At 52.8% G+C, this 20918-nt stretch overlaps 3 protein-coding genes across 7 annotated transcripts in view; 1 reads left to right on the top strand and 2 right to left on the bottom strand.

The window, feature by feature from the left end:
* The window catches only part of IQCK (IQ motif containing K), a gene marked incomplete at its 5' end in the record, with an annotated part of 122834 nt that extends 120745 nt beyond the window's left edge, over positions 1-2089 (bottom strand). For all 3 annotated transcript variants that reach the window (XM_081300365.1, XM_081300367.1, XM_081300366.1), the window contains one exon: positions 1897-2089. In XM_081300365.1, the coding sequence (XP_081156491.1) occupies positions 1897-2089 (193 nt within the window). The remainder of the gene's footprint in view (positions 1-1896) is intronic.
* KNOP1 (lysine rich nucleolar protein 1) lies at positions 2088-15707 on the top strand (the record flags this gene model as incomplete). 3 transcript variants are annotated; one of them, XM_081300361.1, is made up of 6 exons in its annotated part: positions 2088-2238; positions 4873-5795; positions 7558-7626; positions 9373-9453; positions 12074-13244; positions 15168-15707. In XM_081300361.1, 5 exons carry the CDS (start codon positions 2088-2090, stop codon positions 12383-12385), a joined length of 1536 nt encoding a protein of 511 aa, XP_081156487.1. In that variant the 3' UTR covers positions 12386-13244; positions 15168-15707. The 3 variants fall into 3 exon arrangements, with proteins under 3 accessions (XP_081156487.1, XP_081156488.1, XP_081156489.1); XM_081300362.1 differs by having other exon boundaries at positions 12074-12485; positions 15168-15637; XM_081300363.1 differs by lacking the exons at positions 2088-2238; positions 15168-15707 and adding an exon at positions 2250-2512 and having other exon boundaries at positions 12074-13162.
* The window catches only part of VPS35L (VPS35 endosomal protein sorting factor like), a 99544-nt gene continuing 92449 nt past the window's right edge, over positions 13824-20918 (bottom strand). Inside the window, exons 29-31 of the mRNA XM_081300360.1 lie at positions 18745-18863; positions 14559-14705; positions 13824-14122 (exon numbers count right to left, since the gene is read on the bottom strand). Coding sequence (XP_081156486.1) covers positions 14024-14122; positions 14559-14705; positions 18745-18863 — 365 coding nt within the window. The 3' untranslated portion in view covers positions 13824-14023. The remainder of the gene's footprint in view (positions 14123-14558; positions 14706-18744; positions 18864-20918) is intronic.

The following is a 20918-nucleotide window of genomic DNA, read 5'->3' as shown; positions in this document are numbered from 1 at the left end:
CACCTCTAAAATATAACACAAAGAACGTTCCTTTGTTGACAATAATGAACATTTACTAAAAGCAGGGCTCTGTCCTCAGCACCTCCACATACATTTTCTCATTTGGTCCTCACAACAGCCCTGTGAGGTAGGCACAACATTATCTCCCCCTTATAGATGAAATTGAGCAATGTCCCCAACATTGCTACAGTCTAGCAGCAAACTGTATTATGAAGAATTGTTTGGCTTGGAGAAGTGAATGTTCTGGAAAGACAGCCATAATATTTGAGTGGATTCTTTGTAGGTAGAGTGATTCACTCCTTGGATCACAGTACCAAAGGTCCTAAGGGTGGAAGTTATAAGGAGAACATTCAGAATAAAACAGATTTTTCCCTACAACAATGAAATGCTGGAGAAGGACTTCAAGACCTTGATGGGAGTTGACATAGATGGCCTTGAGGGTTGACTCTCAGAGTCCACTACTTTCTACTTCCTCTGTACTCTACATTGCTTTCAAATCATCCCTTATCTTCATACACTGGCACATTCATGTTTGTTTCCATTCAGTAAACATTTCCTGACCTTCACTGTCCAATGCAGTAACCACACTGTGACTACTTAATTTACTAAAATGAGAAATTCTGTCCCTCAGCTGTACTAATCACATCTCAAATTGTAACCAAAAGCTTCCTTCACTGTCCCCAATGCCGATGAAGGCCAATTTAATAACGAGGACATGGTTTTGAGAAAAAGGAAAAAGAAGGTTTATTGCTTGCTAGTAAAGGAGAAACACAGGGGACTCCGGTCCCAAAGGTTGTGACTCTGGCGATCAGGAGGAAGAGGGGTGGGGTGGTGGTGGGAGGGTGTTAAAGGAACTCTACAAAGGTTACATTCCAGGTGTGCTCTGGTAGGGGGTCCCAGGGCACCCAGCTGGTCTGTTAGGATTCATTTGCAAATTTGGGAGATATCTACAGGGAGAGAGGGGAATAGAAAGAAAACATTTTTTTTTTTTAAAACAAGATAAACCTTAGAGCAATGAGGGCTATATTCATAAGGCGAAGGGACCACTGTTACAAAATGCTCAATAACCACACGTGCCTAGTGGCTACCAGGTAAGTCCTATCGGACTTTGCTGTTTGGTCTGTTAATGCGGAGATGGTGATCACAGGATGAAAACCCTGAGTTCTTGCCCTTGAAGAACTGCACAGCCTTGTGAATAAAAAAGAAACAAAACCAAAAACCCCAACCCGAAGCCCCAACGTAGCCCATGAGGAACCATCACTTGGGCAGCTCCTGCTGTAAACCAGGCCGTTTGCTGGGCACTTTCTGTGCCCAGCGGGTCCCATTCTTCTCACGTTGCTATCATTACGCCCTCTTTACAGAAGGTTTAAAAAAAAAAAAAAAAAAGCAAAGTTAAATTCTAACTGGTCCACAGCAAGTGAAGAGTGTCGCAGGGCCACAAAGACCGGACAGCACCAAACTCCGCTCGTGGGTGGGTGTTCTGGAAGGTCTGGAGCCAGACGCGCCCGAACCCGCCCGCCCGCTCCACGTGTGGGCCCGACCACCTTCCCGCTGGGAGTCTCCCGGGCCGCTCCTCAGACGTCCGGAGCCCGGATCCCACTAGAGGCCCGGGGGCGGGGTCCGCCCACCTTCTCAACAGGGTCCCCGCGGCCGCCCGGGCGGTTCTTTTCTGGGCTTTAAACGGGACTTAAGATCCCCTGGCCCGCGCCAAAGGCTCCCTCGCTCCGTTTTCCTCCCCTCGGCTTCGACCGCGGCTCCAGGCCCGAGCGTGGAATTCGGGGCCGGCGGGCCGCGGCCTCGCACGTCAGCCGCCTGGCGCACAGTGGGCGCCGGCCACACGCGGCCCCCGCCCGGCCGCCCGCGTCCCGCCCGCCGCGGCCAGTCCGGGCTGCCTACCCTCGCAGATCTGCTCCCACAGGTTTTTGCCCGATAGCTCGGCCACCTGCCCCGGCGAGACAGGCAGCTCCGGGGACGGGGACGGGGACGACAAGGTGGGCACTGGTGTCCGGGTGGCGACAGACGATTCGGCGGAGCCGCTAGGCTCCATGCGCTGAACGCTGCGGCTTGAGGTCTGCCGCGACGCCGCCATGGCTGCGGTTTCCAAGACAACCGCGTTCACCGAGCGGCCGCGAACCGGAAGGGGCCGGAACTCGCGGGGACGGACCAGCGACTCGAAATTGACTTCCGGGTCACGGCGGCGCTGGTCCTCACGTGGAGGCGGGGAGGTTTGGCCTGCAGGTAAGTGCGGGGCGTGCGGTGCAGGCGGGCCGCGGTGGGTATGGAGTTTGGGCCTGAGGGTTCTCGCGACCGAGAAGAGGTCGGGGAGCAGGATCCTGCGCCCCAAGTCCCGCCCCCATCTGCCCGTGTGCGCCGCCGCGTTCAGGAAGTTCTCCCGCCATGAAGCCGAGCCGCGGACCCCGCGGAGGCCGTCGCTGCGTGCTTAAGCAGAAGCTTTGACCCAGCGGGGCTTTGGAGGGAGCGACCCCGCCTTTGGCTCGCCTGCGTCGTGCTAGTGAGTCTACGGTGGGAGTGGGGTGTTGGTTGGTGCTCGGGCTCTGGGATCCTGCGGTCTGGGTTCGAATCCCTGTTTTGCCACTTGCTGAATTTAAAACGTTGGACGGGTGAACTAGGTCGCCAACGCCTGTGAGGTGGGAGAGTCACATCAGTCCTTAGGAGACTCTGGCGGACGCTTAAAAGCGCTTTTGTAGAAAGCGTTTGTATGGTTCGTTTCCTCTTCCCTTCTGATTGCAAGAGTGCATACGTCTGGGGTCGGAAGGCCGAGGAGGAGAATCCTGCATAGCTCTGGGTGGCAGAGATAGGAGAGAAGCCCATCTAAGTCCTGGTGGCTTATTTATTCTTACTAGCTCTTGACCACTCCTCCGTCAGAGAGCCGTGTGGGCTTGACTCCACCCACTTCAGGTTTGCACCTTCTCCGCCCACCTGTTTATCTTCAGCTCTTAGGCTCATTATGTTCCAGTCTTGATTGCCAACCATATGGTCCTGTTCATGTTACCCGTGACCAGTGCAGTCACCCTGAGCCTCAGACCCTGTGTCCGTGTGTCCAGCGAACATCTCCACTTGTATATCTCAAGGCATCTGTTCAAGCTAGCCTGTTTCCTCCAGCTGCCAGCCATCCTGCCATTGCTTCCTTTGTCTCAGAGGCTGACATCATTTCCTTAAGTTGCCCAAGTTGCTGCTATTCCCCAGAATCTTTCTTGACAACTGGTAGTAAATCCATCTTGCAGTCCTCACCACCGTCCTTTCTCTTATCTTGTGTATTATTGTTATGCCTCTTTCAAACCCACTGCTTTTGATGGCTGATGTTTTGTCTTTTATCTGTATTTCTAGCATTCATTTGTTGAGAATTTATTGAGCACCTGCTGTCTGCCAGGCACTGAGATAGGCTCTGGGAATACACCAGGAAATGGGGCCAAGAACAATAAATGAGCACCTGCCTCTCCAGGTGCTACTGGATGGTGTAATGAATGTACCTGAGATATAGCTCAGGCCTGGTCTGGCTTTTTGAGGCTGCTAAGTGTGGGTTGAGTCCAGTTTGAACCCTCCAGCTCTGAAGCCAAGGAGTGCTGCGGGTTGGAGAAGCTCCTGGGTTTTCTCTCTGACCAGCCAAACCTACAAGGAGATATTTTGTTTCTAGATTCTCTGAATGTCTCCTTTTCCCCTAGCTCCTGTGCAGGAACTAGTCTGGTGCCTGGAGCCAGAGAAGTAGCCCAGGTGGAAATTAAAGTGTTTTAAGAGTTTTAATCCCTTCTCACAGAGACTTTCATTTGTCTAAGAAAAGGTAGACATTCTTGGTAGCTGTGTCATTGCCAATCATTAAATATTGGCGATCATTTTGAAATTAAAAAACAGTGAAACAGTCCCCAGCATGATGGCACACGCATGTAATACCAATTGCTTGGGAGGCTGAGGCAGGAGTATCACAAGTTCAAAGCCAGCCTTGCAATGGCAAAGCGCTAAGCAACTCAGTGAGACCCTGTCTCTAAATAAAATACAGAAAATAGGGCTGGGGCTGGGGCTCAGTGGTCACTCTCTGAGTTCAGTCCCTGGTACCCCCTCCCCTCTCCAAAAAAAAAAAAAAAAAAAAACCAAAACAGTGAAACACTTAAAGCAGGATGTGGTTCCTACCTTGAACAGCTTCTGGTTTATTAGAGTTCTAACTGGGCTCCTCCTCTCACTGTGCCATGTGGAAGGCAATTAGGAGGGTATAGTTAACAAGAGTGGAAGGGGGAATGTTCGCTTTTAAGTTCAGAAATGAATTTGGGCTGTTTAGATAACCCAGAGTAGGAGCTGTGTTTATTGCCTCTGGTGGGATTCAGCAGGAGGGGCTGACCACTTTTCAGGATTTCTGTCTCCATTCAGCAGAAGGTATGTCCCTGTGGGCAGCTTTCTGACTTGATAACACTTGTACCCTCCGGGGCTGGCCCAAGATAGGTTTTCTGTAAGTATTTGTTGAATGAATGACCAGAGATTAAAGGAAATGCCTTAGAAAAAGGGACTGACAATGTTCTAAGCACTTTGCATGGATTATCTCATTTGTTTTCTCTAATATCCATTTGAGGAAGGAGGTTGCATGCTCCATCCCATTTTCCAGATGAGGAAACAGGCTCAGAGAAGTTAGGGGGTTGGTTCAAAGTGGCAGCAATTTAGATTTGAACCTAGGCCTATCTAAATGAAAACTTCTGCTACTTCTAATAGATCTCTCTTTGCTCCAAATGAATCCTGGCCATTTCCTTGTTCGCAGTCATTTCAGACCACCCACTCAGACACACGGTTTGTGCAGAACTTAGTATTGAACACCAGCAGCTGGATGTGGTGATATAACTTGTACTTTTTTTTTTTTTTTTTTTTAAGGAATGATCACCAAGACCCATAAAGTTGACCTGGGTCTTGGGGTCCCAGAGAAAAAGAAAAAGAAGAAAAAGAAGAAGGTGGTCAAAGAGCCAGGCACTCACTACTCAGTTTTAAGCTGTGACGATTATTTTGTTGATGCTTCTCCTGTTAGGGCTGCATCCCCCTCTAAGAACGTAGGCCAGGTGCAAGCGCATGAGGTGCCTCTAGTGAAGAAAAAAAAGAAAAAGAAGGGCTGCGGCACCCTTTTTGAGGAGCGGCTGGATTCGGAGCCCAGGCCAAGTGCCAGACGGACAGAGGTCTCACCCAGCCGCAAGAAGCAAGCCCTTGGCCGCTCGGAGTCCTTCAGCAAGGAGAAGAAAAAGAAGAGGAAGTCTTCATCGCTCATCACGTCCCATGGCTCAGTGACAAAGACCTCCCAAGACACCAGAAACGGTGAGGAGGTGACCAGAGTTGGGAAGAAGCTCAGAAAACACAAGAAGGGAAAAAAGTCCGAGGACATTGCAGCCTTCTCCAGCCAGGACCCGTGGCTCTACGAGGCTGGAGATGCCCCCTATGCAGGCTCCCTGGAGAACGAGGTCCAGGAGCAGGCAGCCTCAGGGCAGAAACGGAAGCAGGGGAGACCCAGAGAAAGCAGTGTGAAGCTGAAGAAGAAAAAGAAAATCCATCAGGAAGGAGACGCCCTGCTGGGCCACTCCAGACTCCCCAGGGTCACAGAGAGCAGCCCTAGGAAAGGGAGGAAGAAGAAGCCGGTCACAGTTGATGTCCAAGAATACATTCCAATAGGAGATGGCCCTTCGTCCCCAGTGAAGAAGAAGGTGAAGTCCAAGAAGAAGGCAGAGCAGCCAGTTGTAGAGGAGCTGACTCTGAAAAGGAAGAAGAAGAGGAGGAAAGAGAGTGGGGTAACAAAAGGCCCATGGAAGGAGGTAGGTTTCCTTCAGAAGTGGACTGTGCACTGGGAGGGTAACATGCAGCTGGGAGAGAGCGTGTGTGTGTATCTGTGTGCACTTTTGCACATGGAAGGGTACTTATGCTTTGGCACTTCCTCTTCCCCAACCCCTGCCTCCTGCAAGATGATTCCATTAACTAGGCTTTCACCCTAGTAGTTCCGCCACCTCCAAAGGAAGTGTCCTAGTGCCTCGGCGTGTTAACCCTGTCACCTTCTCACCTGTCTGGTGGGTCAGCTGTGCGGGTCATCCCCATTTAATAGACACGGAAACAGGCCCAAGGGAGTTGAAGGCCTTGTCTGAAGTCATTCAACTGGTGAGAAGTAGAACTGGGGTTCAGACCCAGATTGGCTAGTTCTGATGTGGGTCTCTTTCCAGAATCCACCAGGGTATCATGTCTTAGAAGCCATTGTCATTGAAAGCCAAGAAATGACTGTCTTCCATGAGGATAAGACTTTCATGGTGACTTCAGGGTGGCTGTCCCCTGTGGCCCTCAAGTAGTAGTGATGAGCACTTCCCTAGTGGTGGCCTGACCTGGGGACCGGCTGGAGCTGACCCTTAGGTGCACACATCTGAGGCCCACACTCCGCTTGCCCGGTCAGGCTGGGGGCCTGCGGGAGGAAGCTTAGGCGGGTGGATTTCTCCCGCTGTGCCCTCATCCATCAGGCTCCTTTTGCTGTCATCTTTATCTAGAAACTTGGGGCTAGGAGGAATCCTACAGGCCTGGAGCCAGCCCCTGTTATACATGAGTCCCATTCCCAGGAGCCCCGAGAAAGGTGTCCCCTCTGTTTAGCATCCGCCACCCATGGATGCTGCCTCTCAGAGTAGCCTGCTGAGTCGGCAGGTGTGCGCGTGCCTACCAGGTGCAGTCGGGGTGACCTGAGTGGGGTCATCCCTGGGTCAGCACACGTGTGTTGGGTGCCACACGTGTGCTGGCAGTTGTGACTGAAGGATCAGGGTAGTGGGCAAGCCCTGGATCCCCCAGGGGCCCAGCTAGAGAGAGTCAGGGCAGGCCTGTGTGGGCCTCTGCCTCCTTGCAGAGGCCCCACGTGGCAAGTGGAGCAGTGGCATGGTGGAGGTGGGCAGAGGCCAGGTACAGGGGTCCCTAGAGGCCTCAGGAGTCTAGACTCTGGTGTGAACTAGATGGGACCCCTTAGGGGGTTGAGGGAAGAGGACATGCCCTCCATTGAGATTTTAAAGTGCACCTGAGCTGCAGCATCAGTGGAGCTGGGGTGAGGGCGGGGAACAGGTAGAAAAGGCTCAGGTGGCATTGTGGAGGACAGAACTGGGTGGTTGAAGCAGCCAGAGTGCTGGCAGGGCCCCACAGCCAGTCCGCATACCCAGGCTCCTATAGCCCTCCCTGCTGTCAGCCGGGCCTGCACCTGCCCTGCTCTTGCTGGTTTGGTGTCCCTGAGGGAGGGCTGGTGAGGAGGCTGCACACTCAGCTGGCTGTCAGGAGACCTGGCTGGAATCAGCCTGTCCCTGAGCCTCACTTGACCTTTCTGAGCCTCAGTTTCACTGTCACGTAGCTTAATGCCCACCATTTTGGGAGGAGAATTTTGGCAGAGAGAGGAGGGGCAGGGCTTTGTTGACTGTGAAATGCCATCAGGGAGGCAGGGGCCCCCGTGGCGCCATGGTCTGGGATCTCTCTTGAACTCTGCTGTGACCCCACCCAGCTGGCTGCTGGGCAGAGACCATTCACCATGCACTTGAACCTGCCCACCTCTGCCCTCTCGCGCAGGAACCCGACACAGACTTGGAGGTGGTGCTGGAAAAGAAGGGCAACATGGACGAGGCGCACATAGACCAGGTATGGCTCGGTTCTCCCTGGGGCCCTCTTGCTGCCTTCTGCCACCCCCTAGGAGCACAGGTCACAAGACCCTCTTCTCAGAGGCACCAGGGTCTCCAAAGGCTATGTGGCCTCCTCTGTGTGTGCCCCTCCCCACCTCATGCAGTTGCTGTGCGCTGCCTCAGTGCTCCAGGGAGGCAGCGGGTGAGGGTGGGATGGAGCAGTCCTCTTCTGTGACCCCTTGACCTAGGAGAGGAGAAACTAAGGGAGCATTTAGAAGTGCATCGAGTCTGGGGAGGCCTCTCAGGAGAGACGGGAGAGCACCAGGGCTGGTTGGTGCTGGGGCACTCCCTGGAGCTGTGACCTTGTGGTGAGGCAGAGAGGAGCAAGGAGCAATGAGGTGACTTGCCAGGGCCTCCATGTAGGGTGTGGCCAGAGCACCGGCTCCTGCAGAGCAGCTCCCCAGACCCTGCAGGTGCGCTCTCTGGGCTCACTGGGGCCAAGGCCAGAGCCAGCGCTGCTGGAGCTGCTGGAGTGGGGCTGGGGACCATGCAGAGGGCAGCAGTGGGCCTTGACTGATGAGCCCCAGCCCAACCTCGGGAGCATGGCAAGATCTGGACCTCAGAGCAGCGACACAGTCACTTCATTCACAGGCCTTTTGCTTTGTGTTCATCTGTGCCTGCTGAACACCATTCTTAAGGGAGTTTCTAGCCACTTGGCTCGACCTCAGTGTACCTGCACCTTCCCTCTGTTTCCCATACTAGTTCTTTACATTTAAAACTGGGAAGACAGCATGTTTGAGGGAATGACCTGAAGTCTTTCCACCTACTGTCAGTTACCCTCTCATGTATCCTGCCAGGTTTTTCCCTTGTCGTTTATACGTGTGATTTTAAAGTTACGTGGACTCGTGCCCCGTACACACACCGCTCCTTTAGTGTATCCTCTGACTGGACCGGCTTTCAGGTTTGGTAGATGCGCAACTTTCACCATCACCTACAACTGCAGCACGGTTTCCCCAGAGGATGCACCTTCATCTTCTCTCATCCTTATAGCTGGGACTTTGTTGTTTTAGTTTTATATGATAGAAAAGGTCACCTCATTTCACAGCCTTTATAGATCAGAAGGGAGGAGGGGCCAAAAATTAGGGGACCTGATGTCAAACCTGAACCTTAAAGGCCCTGGAAGCTTCTATACTGAATAGCAGGGTTGTCGTTGGTCCAGGGGAGGCCTTGAGTCATCCTACCACATGTGTATGAGAGGTACCTACTGTGTGTCCAACTCTCCTCCACCTGGGTGTTTCTCCCACTTACCCTCTAAAGGAACTGATGTTGTCTTCTTGGTTGATAAATTGGCCAGTGTTCAGAAAAGTTAGGTGACCTACCCAAGCCACACGGCTGGTTGATGGCAGTACAGGGATTCAGACTAGCCTCTGCCTTATTCTGCACACAGCCTCCATCTGTCTAGAAAATGGTGCCATCATCACAGGACAACAGGGCCTTGGCATTGCTGTTAGGAAAGTTTCCTCCCAGAATGGCTGGGAAGGTGGATGAGCATCTGCTTGTAGGGAAAGTCATTCTCAGGAGACCCTGTCCAGGGGGCTAGGGAAGGCCTGTGCATCAGTACTGCAGCCCCAGGTCTAGAGGGGATGCAGAACCGTCCCCTGATCTCTAGAGAGTGGAGCTTGCTGCCTGCCGCACCCTCCACTGCCTGGCTCCATCTGTCTGAGTTTTTAGGTCAAAACAAAACTTGGTTTCCCTCCTTGCTCAGGTGAGGCGAAAGGCCTTGCAGGAAGAGATCGATCGCGAGTCTGGCAAGACGGAAGCTTCTGAAGCCGGCGGGAACTGGACGGTAAGTTTGATGCCAGGGTGTGTGAGGTGGGCTTGGTGTTCACACTCCAGCCCTTGCTGCTCAGCCTGGGGCATGGAGGGGGGACTGTTCATCCAGGCCCCAGGTGCTCTCCACCGAGCTGTCCTAGCCATTTTCCTTCCTTTGAAAAGGATGCTAGCCTTCTCCCGGGGAGTTGGCTGTGTGAAGTAAAGCCGTGTCCTGCTCTGGGCGAGTGAGCCGGGTGACTGGATGGTGGAGAACTCTGGGCAAACTTGGCAACAGTGGGTGGTGTCCTGGGAGGGCTGCTGGGAGCTGCGCAGGAGGCGGGGGCGGGGTGGGAGTTGGCAGGCCTCTCAGATTGAGATCCAGGTTGGATGGGAAATTGCCAGAGCTGGCCTGAGAAGCTAGGACAGACGGAAGGACACTGCGGGGACCATGAAGCCAGGCTGCTGGGGTGAGTGAGCTCAGCCTTGCTGGGTCCCTCCTCTCCATATACCCTGTCACTCAGCTGAATCATTGCTTCCTCTTACCAGGATCCTCAGTGTGCCAGGTGTTGGCAGAGGTGGCCCAGGGCACACGTGACCCTTCATCGTGCTCACTGGCTGGTGGGGGTGCAGGGGTGGTGGGGAAACAGGAAAGAGTGGTCGTCCTGGGTCGTAATGCCAGGGAGAAAACCAAGGTGAGGTGGGGTTGGCACTGCACTGGATGGGGTGAGGTGAGGAGGAGGCTTGGGAAGGTGACCTAGCTAGTGGTATGGAGGCACCAGCCCTGAGAAGACAACAGTGAGTGCAGAGCCCAAAGGTGGGCCACGGTGTAGTGAAGGCCAGCCAGGTGGCATGGTGGTTGGGACACAGTGTGCCTGCCCACCAGGCCAGCTTCAGCGGCTGAGGCAATAGTGGGGTGCTTACAGTGAGCTGCTGCAGGGGGAGCTCTGGGGGGCATTCCCCCGGGGAGGGGCCCATCAGAGGGCTCGGCCTGCTCACCTGAGGAGGGTGCAGAGGAGGAGGGATAGGGGGACTCCGTAACAGGCTGGACTGGGGCAGAGGGACCCAGGTGCTGGGGCAGGCTGCTCTCTTGCTGTCTTTAGCCTTCAGGCTGCAACGGCAGGAGGGGCTGCTGTGAATCTGAACACCTGCAGTCGCTTACTGACTCCACCACTTTGTTGAGTCTCTGGGCAGGAAGCTTCCCTGGGACTTGGCCTAGCCTGACGGTCGCGGAATAGGGCTTTCCGCTCTTTCTTTTGCTGTGCTTGGATCCTCCATCCTGTTGAGCTGAGCAGGACACCCTGACTATGGGGGACAAGAAACAGGGTGTCATCCTGGGCTGGGGTCTGCTGGCCATGGGCCTCCACCTGCTGATGGAAGGCAGGCCATCCACCTGCTGATGAGCTCTCCTCAGAGCCCAGTAGGAGCCATCACCAGCAGCCCCGCTCTAGAAATCGCAGGCCAGGGAGACAGCACTCATTCCTGCACCTGGCCACCACGTAGCAGGGAGGACAGGTCACCAGTTCACTCAGAGCCACTGTAACGACAGCTGGTTCTGATTGTTCTCCCAGAGCCGAGGTGGAAATGAGCACTGGGCTGGCAGGTAGACAGTTCCAGGTCAGTGTTTTGGTGGGGGAGACTGACGGCGGGCCAAGAGCTGTGCACTACATTTCTGGTATAAAATCTTTTAAGTTTCACCAAAGCCCCTTGAGATGGTAAATAAGGACACTGAGGCTTAGGGTAGGTGACTGGACCAGGTGGGGCTTTAGCCTGGGGCCACATGATTTGAAAGTTGGGGAGTTGGGTTTCTTGTTTCTCCCATGAGGTGTCTTGAGGGGCTGTCTCGCACTTTGGTGCATGTGGGGGATTTGTGCACAGATGGTAGAATGCTCTGGCTGGAATTGGGACCCCCGAGATGCTGGGCTGGCTCAGCCTCTAACTTGGCCTTGTGACTCTTTGTGGGCCTCACTCCTTGCTGCTGTAAAGTGCAGTGCCGCAGAAGAAAAACTCTTCAGTTCCCAGTTGCTCCCCTCCCTTCCCACTGAAAACAGTAGGCTGATGGATGAGCTGCCGAGGCCTGACGGGGTGTGGAGTAGGGGTGGGTAAGGTGGAGATGCCCTGGGCATATGGTTCAGGCCTATAATTCCAGTGACTTGGGATGCGGAGGCAGGAGGATGGCAGGTTTGAGGCCAGCTTGGACAACTTAGTGAGACCCTGACCTAGAATAGAAATGCAATAAAGAGGGCTGGGGGTACAGTTCAGTGATAAAGCATCTTGGGCTCCATTCCTTGTGCCCCCAACCTCCCCCAAAAAAGCCCAAGGTGAAATAAGGTGTCCTGTGCGGAGGGGAGCTGTGCTGTGCCGTGCGGTTCCCCACATGTGGGGGGAGCAGAGCTAGGTGTACAGAGGGCTCTTGCTGGCTGGGCCAGAGTTGGACTCCATCAGGTTACAATGTGGCTTGTGGCCTCATGTCTGGGGCAGACCTCGTCTCCTTATCAGCATCCCAGCATTCCTCATGGAATCCTTGTCAGGAATAACAGCAGGAAACTGCTGAGTGGCCCTCGAGCTGGCATTTGAACCAGCAGAACTGTCCTAGTTGGAGTTGGGGGACTCCTTCGCATTCAAGGAAAATGATGGCCTTTTTCCTTTTAATGCAGGGAACCCAGTTTGGCCAGTGGGATACTGCTGGTTTTGAAAACGAGGAGCAGAAACTGAAATTTCTCAAACTTATGGGTGGCTTTAAGAATCTGTCCCCTTCCTTCAGTCGCCCGCCCAGCATGATTGGAAAGCCCAACATGGCCATGAGCAAGAAGGCCGCGGACACCCTGCAGCAGAACCTGCAGCAAGACTACGACAGGGCCATGAGCTGGAAGTACAACCGGGGGGCCGGCCTCGGCTTCCCCACCACCCCGAGCAGAGTCTTCTACATCGACAGGAACGCTTCCAAGTCTGTCAAGTTGGAAGATTAAACTCTAGCGTCTTGGCTCCCCAAACAGCCCAAATTGCTTTTCTTATTTACTTTTGTGGATGCAAGCCACCCGACAGTCCTCGATGGGCTTGGACGGACAGGTGGGGACAGTTCATGAGTTGGCAGCCAAGAGAATGCATGAGTGGCTGAAACCGCCTGTCTGTCAAAGCTTCCATCCTGTTGGGCAACACCTGTGTTAATGATAGTGGCTCAGAGTCAGGGTGCAGCACAGGCTGGGCACGTGGCATCCCTGCACCGATGTATTTAATCATGATTGTGAAGTAGGTGCTATCATCCCTCCTACAGATGAGAGGCAGCAGAGGTTCAGGGATAAAGTAATAAGGCCGCTGGGGGTCGCCATGCACTTTTGTACCCCAAGCCCTTAGTCACACTTAGTGCTCTGAATGCCCCATCCAGGGACTTTACTGAGATTGGAGGAAACAGAAGTTTTGTAACATATCTAAATCTCACACGGGGATGGAATTCCTGTTGAAGAGCAAGCTCATCTTCCTTCCCCCGACAGAGTAGCTACAAGCAAAGAGGTGTCTGAGGTGCCACCAAGCAGATGTGGCTGTGCTACTGGGAGATCACGTCTGTCCCAGCTGCTGTCTTTTTAAGTGCGGAGTTGGATTTGACGTCCTGGTGCGCCCATCCACTGGATTTTGAGCACGGCATCTTAGAGAGCATTAGTCATGCCAATCAACCAGTGGCACATTTCCAGGGATGCAGCTCAGGATTTCCCTTGGTCGTAAAGAGAGGTCCTGGGTGACTGCTGTGGTGGAGACCCAGGCCCGAGAGCATGACATGGAAGTGTCATCAGCTGTGGCATGGCTTCCAGCTTGGGTTCTAAAGAGCCCCAGGTACCATGACCTGGGTGACAGGTGCTGCCTTCTCGGTAGCATTCTGCATCTGATCAGAGGAATGTTCCAGTGAAGCCAAAGCAAATCTCATACTTGACCTTTCTCCTTTGATCTTTTCAACAATCTAGTTGAGCTGTTTTCTTTAGGAAAAGGAATTAAATGGTGATATCTGCTTTTCCTAAGTCTTCCGAGGTGTTTTAGGCAACATTCAATTCCAGATTTTAGTGCTTCTCTAACTCGAGGGTACAGTGTGGTGCAGTACAGTGAGTGGGTGCTGTAATGCACACCTATAACCTCGGCAGCTGAGGCCCTTAGTAATGTAGCAAAACCCTGTCTCAATGAAAAGGGCTGGGAATGTAGTGTAGTGGTCAAGTGCCCCTGGGCTCAATCCTCAATACCCCCCTCCCCCAGAGGACTGCTTTTTCCAAGTTATTTTATGAAACACCAGAAGCATATTCCAGGAAAGAAAGTTCTCGCATCCCTTTGTTACTCCCTAAAGGCCATTTGGGCCTCCCTGGTGCTTACTGCGAAACCGAAAGGCCACTTCACTTGTGCAAAGAAACACGAGAGACACGCTGCTCGCTGCCCGGAGGACGAGATTTGATTTTAATGCTCTGATGATTCCCTGATTTTCACTGTCAGAATAACCTGGGAAGAGGCCAAAGCTTAAGCCAACCTGTGTGTAAATGAAAAGAAAGTAAAAAGGAAACTCAGATCCCGGCAGGAGTTTCAGGCAATACAGCTGCTCTCTGGGAGGGAGCTGCCACGGGTGCACTGGGTTAGGTCCTGGTCTGCAGTGGGAGCCTCAGGGCCAGCTCGGTCAGATGGTTCATGTCTGGCTGTTTGCTTCGCTTCTTGATGTATTCTAGAGTCTTCACCTAAGAAGAAAAAGATTGTCTCATTTTTGGTTCCTAACTCTCCTGGCAGCCCAGTTCTCTAGTGGCCTGCCAGTGCGTGCTTATACTTAAGAGAACAGGAGTGGGGGGAAATCGGAGTCTTTGAAGTAAAACTTCTTACATCATGAATTGCCCCTAAAAAATTCAGGATTTGTATGTGACCAGGAATGACTGAAGATTTTAATGGATGAGGTTTTTATAAGGAGCAAACAAACCACCCATATTAAAAACTTGGGTTGGTTTTTAATTGAAAGTTACCACCTATAAATTCATGCTTTTTAACGCTAGGAATTCTCAGGCCTGGTGCTCTTTTTTTTGGTGCCCAAACCCAAGATCCCGGTGCCCTTCTGAAAGGGGAGATGGGCAGTCTAGGTCCAGCCCTGACGCTGTGCTGATGCCGGGCCCATGAGTGCCTCACCATGGTCCTGGTGTCTGCACAGCCATGCCTTTGTGCCAGGTGCCACAGGTTGACCGATAGCTGATTGAGCTTGTTGTTGCGCAGGTCCCCGTGGGCTATGATGCTGTTGAAGAAAGACAGGCCCAGCAAGCTCTGGCGCTTCAGGGCCTGGGGGGGGGGGGGGAGAGAAGGGTGGAGATGGTTACAGCCTTGCACTGGGGCTCAGGACAGGTCTAGCAAGGGCCTTGTTCATTCGCCAACTCTGTCCCATCAGCCTACCCATGCCAGAGCCCACGGTGGGCATCATGGTCAGCAGCTTAGCTGACTCAAAGGGCCTTGTGGAGGAGTGGGTCATGCGATGGTACCCCAGCCAACAAACAGGAAAGGAGGTGACACCTTGGTAAGGAGAAGCCACCTGCATGGGTCCTGCCCCAAATTAATCGGGCTACACAAAGACCTCGCCAAAAGAGTCTCCTGAGATCCTTTCAACCACATTTCAATACAGCAAGGGAAGATTTTTAAAGAAATTTAAAAAGGCATGCATTATCTTCCTGGCTGGCTGTTGCATAATTCCTCAATAAGGATTCTATCCCCCAAAGCTCAATTCTCAAGGTTTTTTTTTAACACCAGTCTGTTGAAGTCACATCACTGGAGACCTGGGAGGACCGGCTTCGGACAAGCAGTATTACAGCTGGACCAGGCTGACCCCCGTCCTCCAGAGGCTTGAGATAGGAGAAAGCTGCTTTTCCTGCGAGAACTGTCACTTCCAGGAAGTGGGGAGAGCCTGGCAGCCTTCCTGGCTCCACCACAGCCAACTTCGTAAGGCTCCAGACAGAAAAGGGGCTGGCTCCTTCACGTGCCCACGGGGGACAATTCTGGAAGCAGGCATTCTAGCAGTGCCAGGGCACTGGGGTTTCCAACAGTGGGCCTCTGCTTGGCTTGGCTCCTGGGGTGACCACTGGAGGATTCTGAGAGTTGTCCCTACTGAACTTTATGTGGCATTGGTAAAGGATGTGTTCAATTTCAGTTTGGTCTACCCATATTTTTCTAATAAACACACAGACACATTTTCCATGAGTGTCTTTTTATGTCAGATGTTTGCAGGAACAGCCCAGCTTTGCTGTTCTTTCAGAATTGAGAGTCCTTGCCATCAGCTCACTCACTCGCCTAAGTCAAATGTTACTTTTATCCAAATACATGGTTTGGGGCTTATTTTCACTGAGCTGGGGTGGGTTTCAGGGCCATGGCTGTTTCTACTGATTAAACCCAGCCCACTTCCTGAGGGTGAAGGAATATTTTCAAACCACATGGCAGAATCTCGTGTGGGTGTGACTCATCTTGTGCTAAGAGGTCACTGGGCTAGAAGACAGAGGCAGCAACTGGTTTTGAGAAATCAGGAAAAGATTAAGAATTCTGTGGTGGTGGGAAAGAGAGAATTAGTTTAGCATAAACCAAAAGTAAAGAAGTACCCACTTCTCCTGCAAGGTACAGAGGGCTCCCTTCTGCATAGAGGCCAGGAGAGTTCTTGGTGGCTGAATTGCCCCTCTCAAACTTCTCATACAGGTTTGTTAGACCCGTTTTCCAGGTGGGGTGCCAACACTGTTCTTTATTCAGACAGCCAAGGCATCGCTTGCATGAACTTGCCTGGAGTTCTGGGCTCTGCAGCCCAGAGCCCTTGGGGTCAGCAGGGGACCCTTCTGCCTGCCTTCTTCCCTAGAGATGGCCCTCTGAGGTGCCCTGTGGCACTTAGAGCCCCCAATAGAAGTTTTTCTAAATTTTTTGGGCTCTTGGACTCTGTACTGCTAACAGGCTGGCCCCTCAGGCAGTGCTCAAATATTCTGGAGAGAATGGAAATCCAAGATGTGAGTCACAGTCACCTTGCCAGGTCCACAGGGCATGCAGTGGTGGAACCAACCTATCCCAGATGGAAAACATTCAGGAAAAATAAATTGTCACTGTACTAGACGTATTATTTTTTTCCTATAGTTGTTCCCTGAACAGATCAGGTATGTGATGGCTAATTTGAATTGTCAACTTGATTAGATTAAGAAATACCAAGGATTAATGGGCTTATGGGTGTGTCAATGAGGGTGTGTCTAGGAATGGCTGGCATGTGGGGTAGCCTACTGAAATGGAGACCCTCCCTAAGTGTGGGCAACACCATCCTATAGGATGATGGCTTGGATGGAATAAAGTTGGAAGAACAAGGAAGCAGCAGCAGGTGCAAGCTCCTTTCTTCTTAAACTGGTTCTTGATTGCTGCTGTGATTGTCTGAGGATCTCAGACTCTGGCTTCTTCACTCTTCCAAAGAGGACTCTGCAGTGATTCTCCAGAAGCCTTTGGTCTCAGCCTAGGGTAGCACCTTGATCCCACCTGTTCTGGGGCTTCAGCCTCTGGGACTGCGCAGCTCCCGGTCCCTCCAGCTTTCCAGCCTGCAGAGGGCCACTGGGGACTACCCACTTCTGGTCGTGTAAGCCAATCTTGTAAGTCCCCCTTTTATATTTCATGTTAATTCTGTTCCTCTAGAGAACCCTAACAAGGTATTTACATGGCATTTACATGTTGTTATAGATTACAAGTAATCTAGAAAAGATTGAAGAATATAGGAAGACGTGTGTAGATGACATGCAAGTAATATGCAGCTTACACAAGGGACAGCAGCATCTGAAGACTGGTACCTTCCTGAGGTCCTGGAACCAATCCCCGCAGGCAGCGGGATGGGACTGCGTTTTAGGTGTGCTATATATTTTGGTGGTTTGGGAAAGGACATGGCAGGAGTGTCACTGCATACAGCTTGGAGGTAAGAAAATCCAGTTTGAGCTTATTTTTTCTTCAAACTGGACAACTTCAAAAGGGTATAGGAGCAAAACCTGGGAAAGAGACTCTAGGAAGACACGGGTGGGAAGGCAGCAGGAGGGAATAGAGGAGCCAAAATCCTCTCAGGTGTGGGGAGGGGGTGTTGCAAGGGACAACAGGTTTTTCCTGCAGGATGAGGTCAGGAGTGGGCCATCGGGCAACATCTAGGTGGGAATAAAAGCTCAGAGCAGCTCAGAGCAGAAGACCAAGGTTTGGAAGATCACAGGGAGCGGAAGGTCAGGGCCAGGCTGCCAATCCAGGGGAGGATGAGGGGTGGGCCAGAGAGCAGGTCAGATTCTGTGGTGCTGTCAACTCCTGCGCCTCCACCTTGACCACAATGACAGACTAGTCTGTGCCTAAGCACCTGGCCAAGTGTCATGGCTGGGCTGAGACAGGGCTTGTGGGATCCACACATCTGGACCAAGGGTGCAAAAGCAGAAGCCACAGTAACTTGTGAAGGGAGCCAGGCAGCTGATGAGGTCATACTGTATGGAAACTGCTGAACTCAATCATCTGCTTTGTGGATGACAAGGGACACACGCTCTGAAAGTGGCCACAGCATCTGGTAACAACCCATTTTATGGATAAGAGCATGGCTTCCAGAAAACTGCCTTGAGGAGTCCCATAGCTATTGCTGTAGGATTCGGTTTTTTCCTCTAGAGGACGGTCGTGAGAAATGAAGCCAGCACGCAAACCCTCATCACACTTAAGTGTAATGCCAGGCTGGAAACACCTCCTGTTATCATTAGAGACATGCGCCACTCCTTGAAGGTAGGTGGCCAGGCCTTAGCTGGGCAGGGCAGAGAGTACTAAAGAGGATGGCCTGGGGCGCGGGTTAGACCTGTCCTATCAGAACCCCAGGGATTTCTGGATAAACAAACTTCCCTGTGCCTCAGTTTTCCTTTTGGTTAGTGAGAACGTCTGTCGGGCCAGTATGCACACAGGAGAGCTCGGAGTGGGAGTTAGTCCTTCACCACGTCCTGCTGGAGCACCTGGGCTTGTGTGAGGGATGGTAAGATGAGTGACAGGTTGACCCAGAGGTCAGACCCGAGACATCTGGTCATCCTGGCACAGCAGGTCCCTGCTCCCACAGAGCTCCCCTCAAGTGGGGGGGCCAGGGGTGTGGAAGCAGAGGCAGTCCACGGGGGGCAGGTGGGTGCTGGCTACGTGGGAAGGGGGGCCTCAGAAGGTGTCAGATCAGGATGACAAGAAGGGGAAGCCCAGAGTAGGCGCGGTTCATGCAGAGAAGACAGGCGTGCAGGCCCTAGAGTGCTAGAGGAAGTGTGTTTGTGTGAACACAACTTGGGTGCAACAGTTTCCCTTCCATCATCAAACTTCCTGGGAAACCTACCTCGTCCTTGGCCAGGGTTTTCAGGTGCTCCAGGATCTGGGCCATCACAGTCTCACACAGCTTGTTGTTCTCAGCCAGGAACTTGGAGTCTCCCCCGTACAGGCTGTCGTTGGAGTCCACTGGGCCGGTGAGAGAGAGAGACAGAGAGACAGAGAGGGGCGGGGGAATGGGTTCAGTGCAGAGCGCTGCTTGGATCCCCAGCATGTGGGCAAAAGGAGATTTTTAAAAAGGCAGCCAGACCAACCCAGGCCTGTGGCCAGCAGGAGGAACAGCCAAGTGTCACACAGTTTCAGCAGATGGCAGCAAATCATGGCAGGGCAAATGGGAATGGTCAAATTCTCCCATGGGCCTTGGGCATCACAAGCACTTGGCCTTGAGAAGAATGTGTGCCACAGCCCCGGGGGTGCGGAAGTCACCCTGGCTCCAGGCCTTGGGTGGAGAGGGAGGCAGCAGCTGCCTGCCCACTAAGGGCTTCACCCATGTCACTGCACAGCCTCAAAAGCTGCACGTGAACAAGATGCGCGTCACCTCCACTCATGGATGGGCTCAGAGGCAGTCCCAGCCAAGACCCTTAACTAGGAAGTCAGCAAAGGGAAGGACACAGGCTCAGCCACTATGGTGCCGCCAGTCCCCTGTAAGCCCCTCCCTTGTCGGTACAACCAGAAGCACCGCCATTAAGTTCTCCAGGTCAACTTCTTTCAAAGCTCACATCACTTTGACGATATCTCTTGCCAAAAAGTCCTCCACTCTCTGCTTGGTCACCTCTGGTGACAACCACTGTCCCTCCCATGCAGCCAAGGACACCCCGAGAGTGGGCTCCTGTCTCCTTCCCATCACTCACCTTCATGCAAGGCGCAGTCTCCTCTGGGTAAGGGAAGGGCAGAGACGCCACAGTGAGCCGTTCTGCACTTTGGCTTTTCACTTACTGATAAATCTTGGAGCTACCTGGTGTCAGCTCAGCCCTGTAATGGCTGAACATGTTCCTCTGCAGGACAGACCAGAACCTGTTCAGTCGGCCCCTGCTGCAAACACGACATTCTTCTGCGGGGCTGGAGATGGAGCCCAGGGCCTTGGTCAAGCTAAGCAAGCACTCTACCCCCAAGCTACCCACGCCCAGCCCAGCCCCGCTTCCTGGCAGCTTGGCACCAGCTGGCCACAAAGCTGAAGTCCACAATGAACCACGGCCTCTGCCTTGCGGGAGTTCATGCTTTCCTCCACACGAGGGGCTTCTCCCCTTCTCTCCAGGGTGCGCGATCGGTGCTCTCCTGACACAGCCTGTCAGTGTGGGCACTCGGCGCTGTGCAGTTCTGGAGCCGGGGCAGGGCTCAGCAATCAGGAGGAAGTGCAGGGGCAGCTCCTGCTACTTCCAGTGTGGCAGGAGCCTACGATTTAGGCCACTGTGCCAGATGTGGGACATCCGACAAACTAGCAGCCATGCCTGTGCCTTAGGAGGGCGCGGTGCAGCCCTGTGCCAAGGATGCTGCAGCTCCATGGCCGGGGACACTGCATAAACCAAGCGTGGCCAGCGCTTCTCTGCTGGAGTGTAATGGGTGCTGCTCTTCTTGCCTCATTTCATTACTCTTAGGATAACGTGGGAAGGACTCTGTCCCACAGTTCACAAGAGACAATGTAAGAAACACAGGAGGGCTGTGAAGCTAGACAGGGAAGGACAAACGGCGGTGTGCAGTCTCTCACTTGCAGAAGGGAAGGCTGAAAGGGAGCCGCGGTGGGTGGTCCTGTTGTGGTCCAGCCACCTGCAGGCGTCTGCGGAGAAAGTCACCCGACTGCTGGCTACCAGCGACAGAATCGGGTCATGTCCAACAGACCCCTCCAAGAGGACCAAGAAAAAGCGAAAGTACAGTGTTCAGGGATGGCTTCTGAGCTTTTAAGGTGACCCTAATAGGAAAATTGGCAAATACCTCAATCATCTGAATAAAAAATACATTTATGTGGACAATATTTAAGTGGGGAAAAAAGAGGCAACTTTTAAAAAGAAAAAAAAAATCCAAATAAGGAATAAGCCAAAAATTTCAAAAAGAAAAATCAACTTCATTAGTAATCACAGAACAACTTTTTTAGCCCAGCGTGGTGGTACACACCTGTAAATCCTAGAGGCTCAGGAGGCTGAGGCAGGAGGATCACAAGTTCAATACTAGCTTCAGCAAAAACGAGGC

This window comes from Spermophilus citellus, assembly GCF_964194105.1.
Source record: "Spermophilus citellus genome assembly, chromosome: 6".
Taxonomy (NCBI): domain Eukaryota; kingdom Metazoa; phylum Chordata; class Mammalia; order Rodentia; family Sciuridae; genus Spermophilus; species Spermophilus citellus.
Note: the sequence above shows the minus strand (reverse complement) of the source record. Positions and strands in the feature narration are given on the sequence as shown.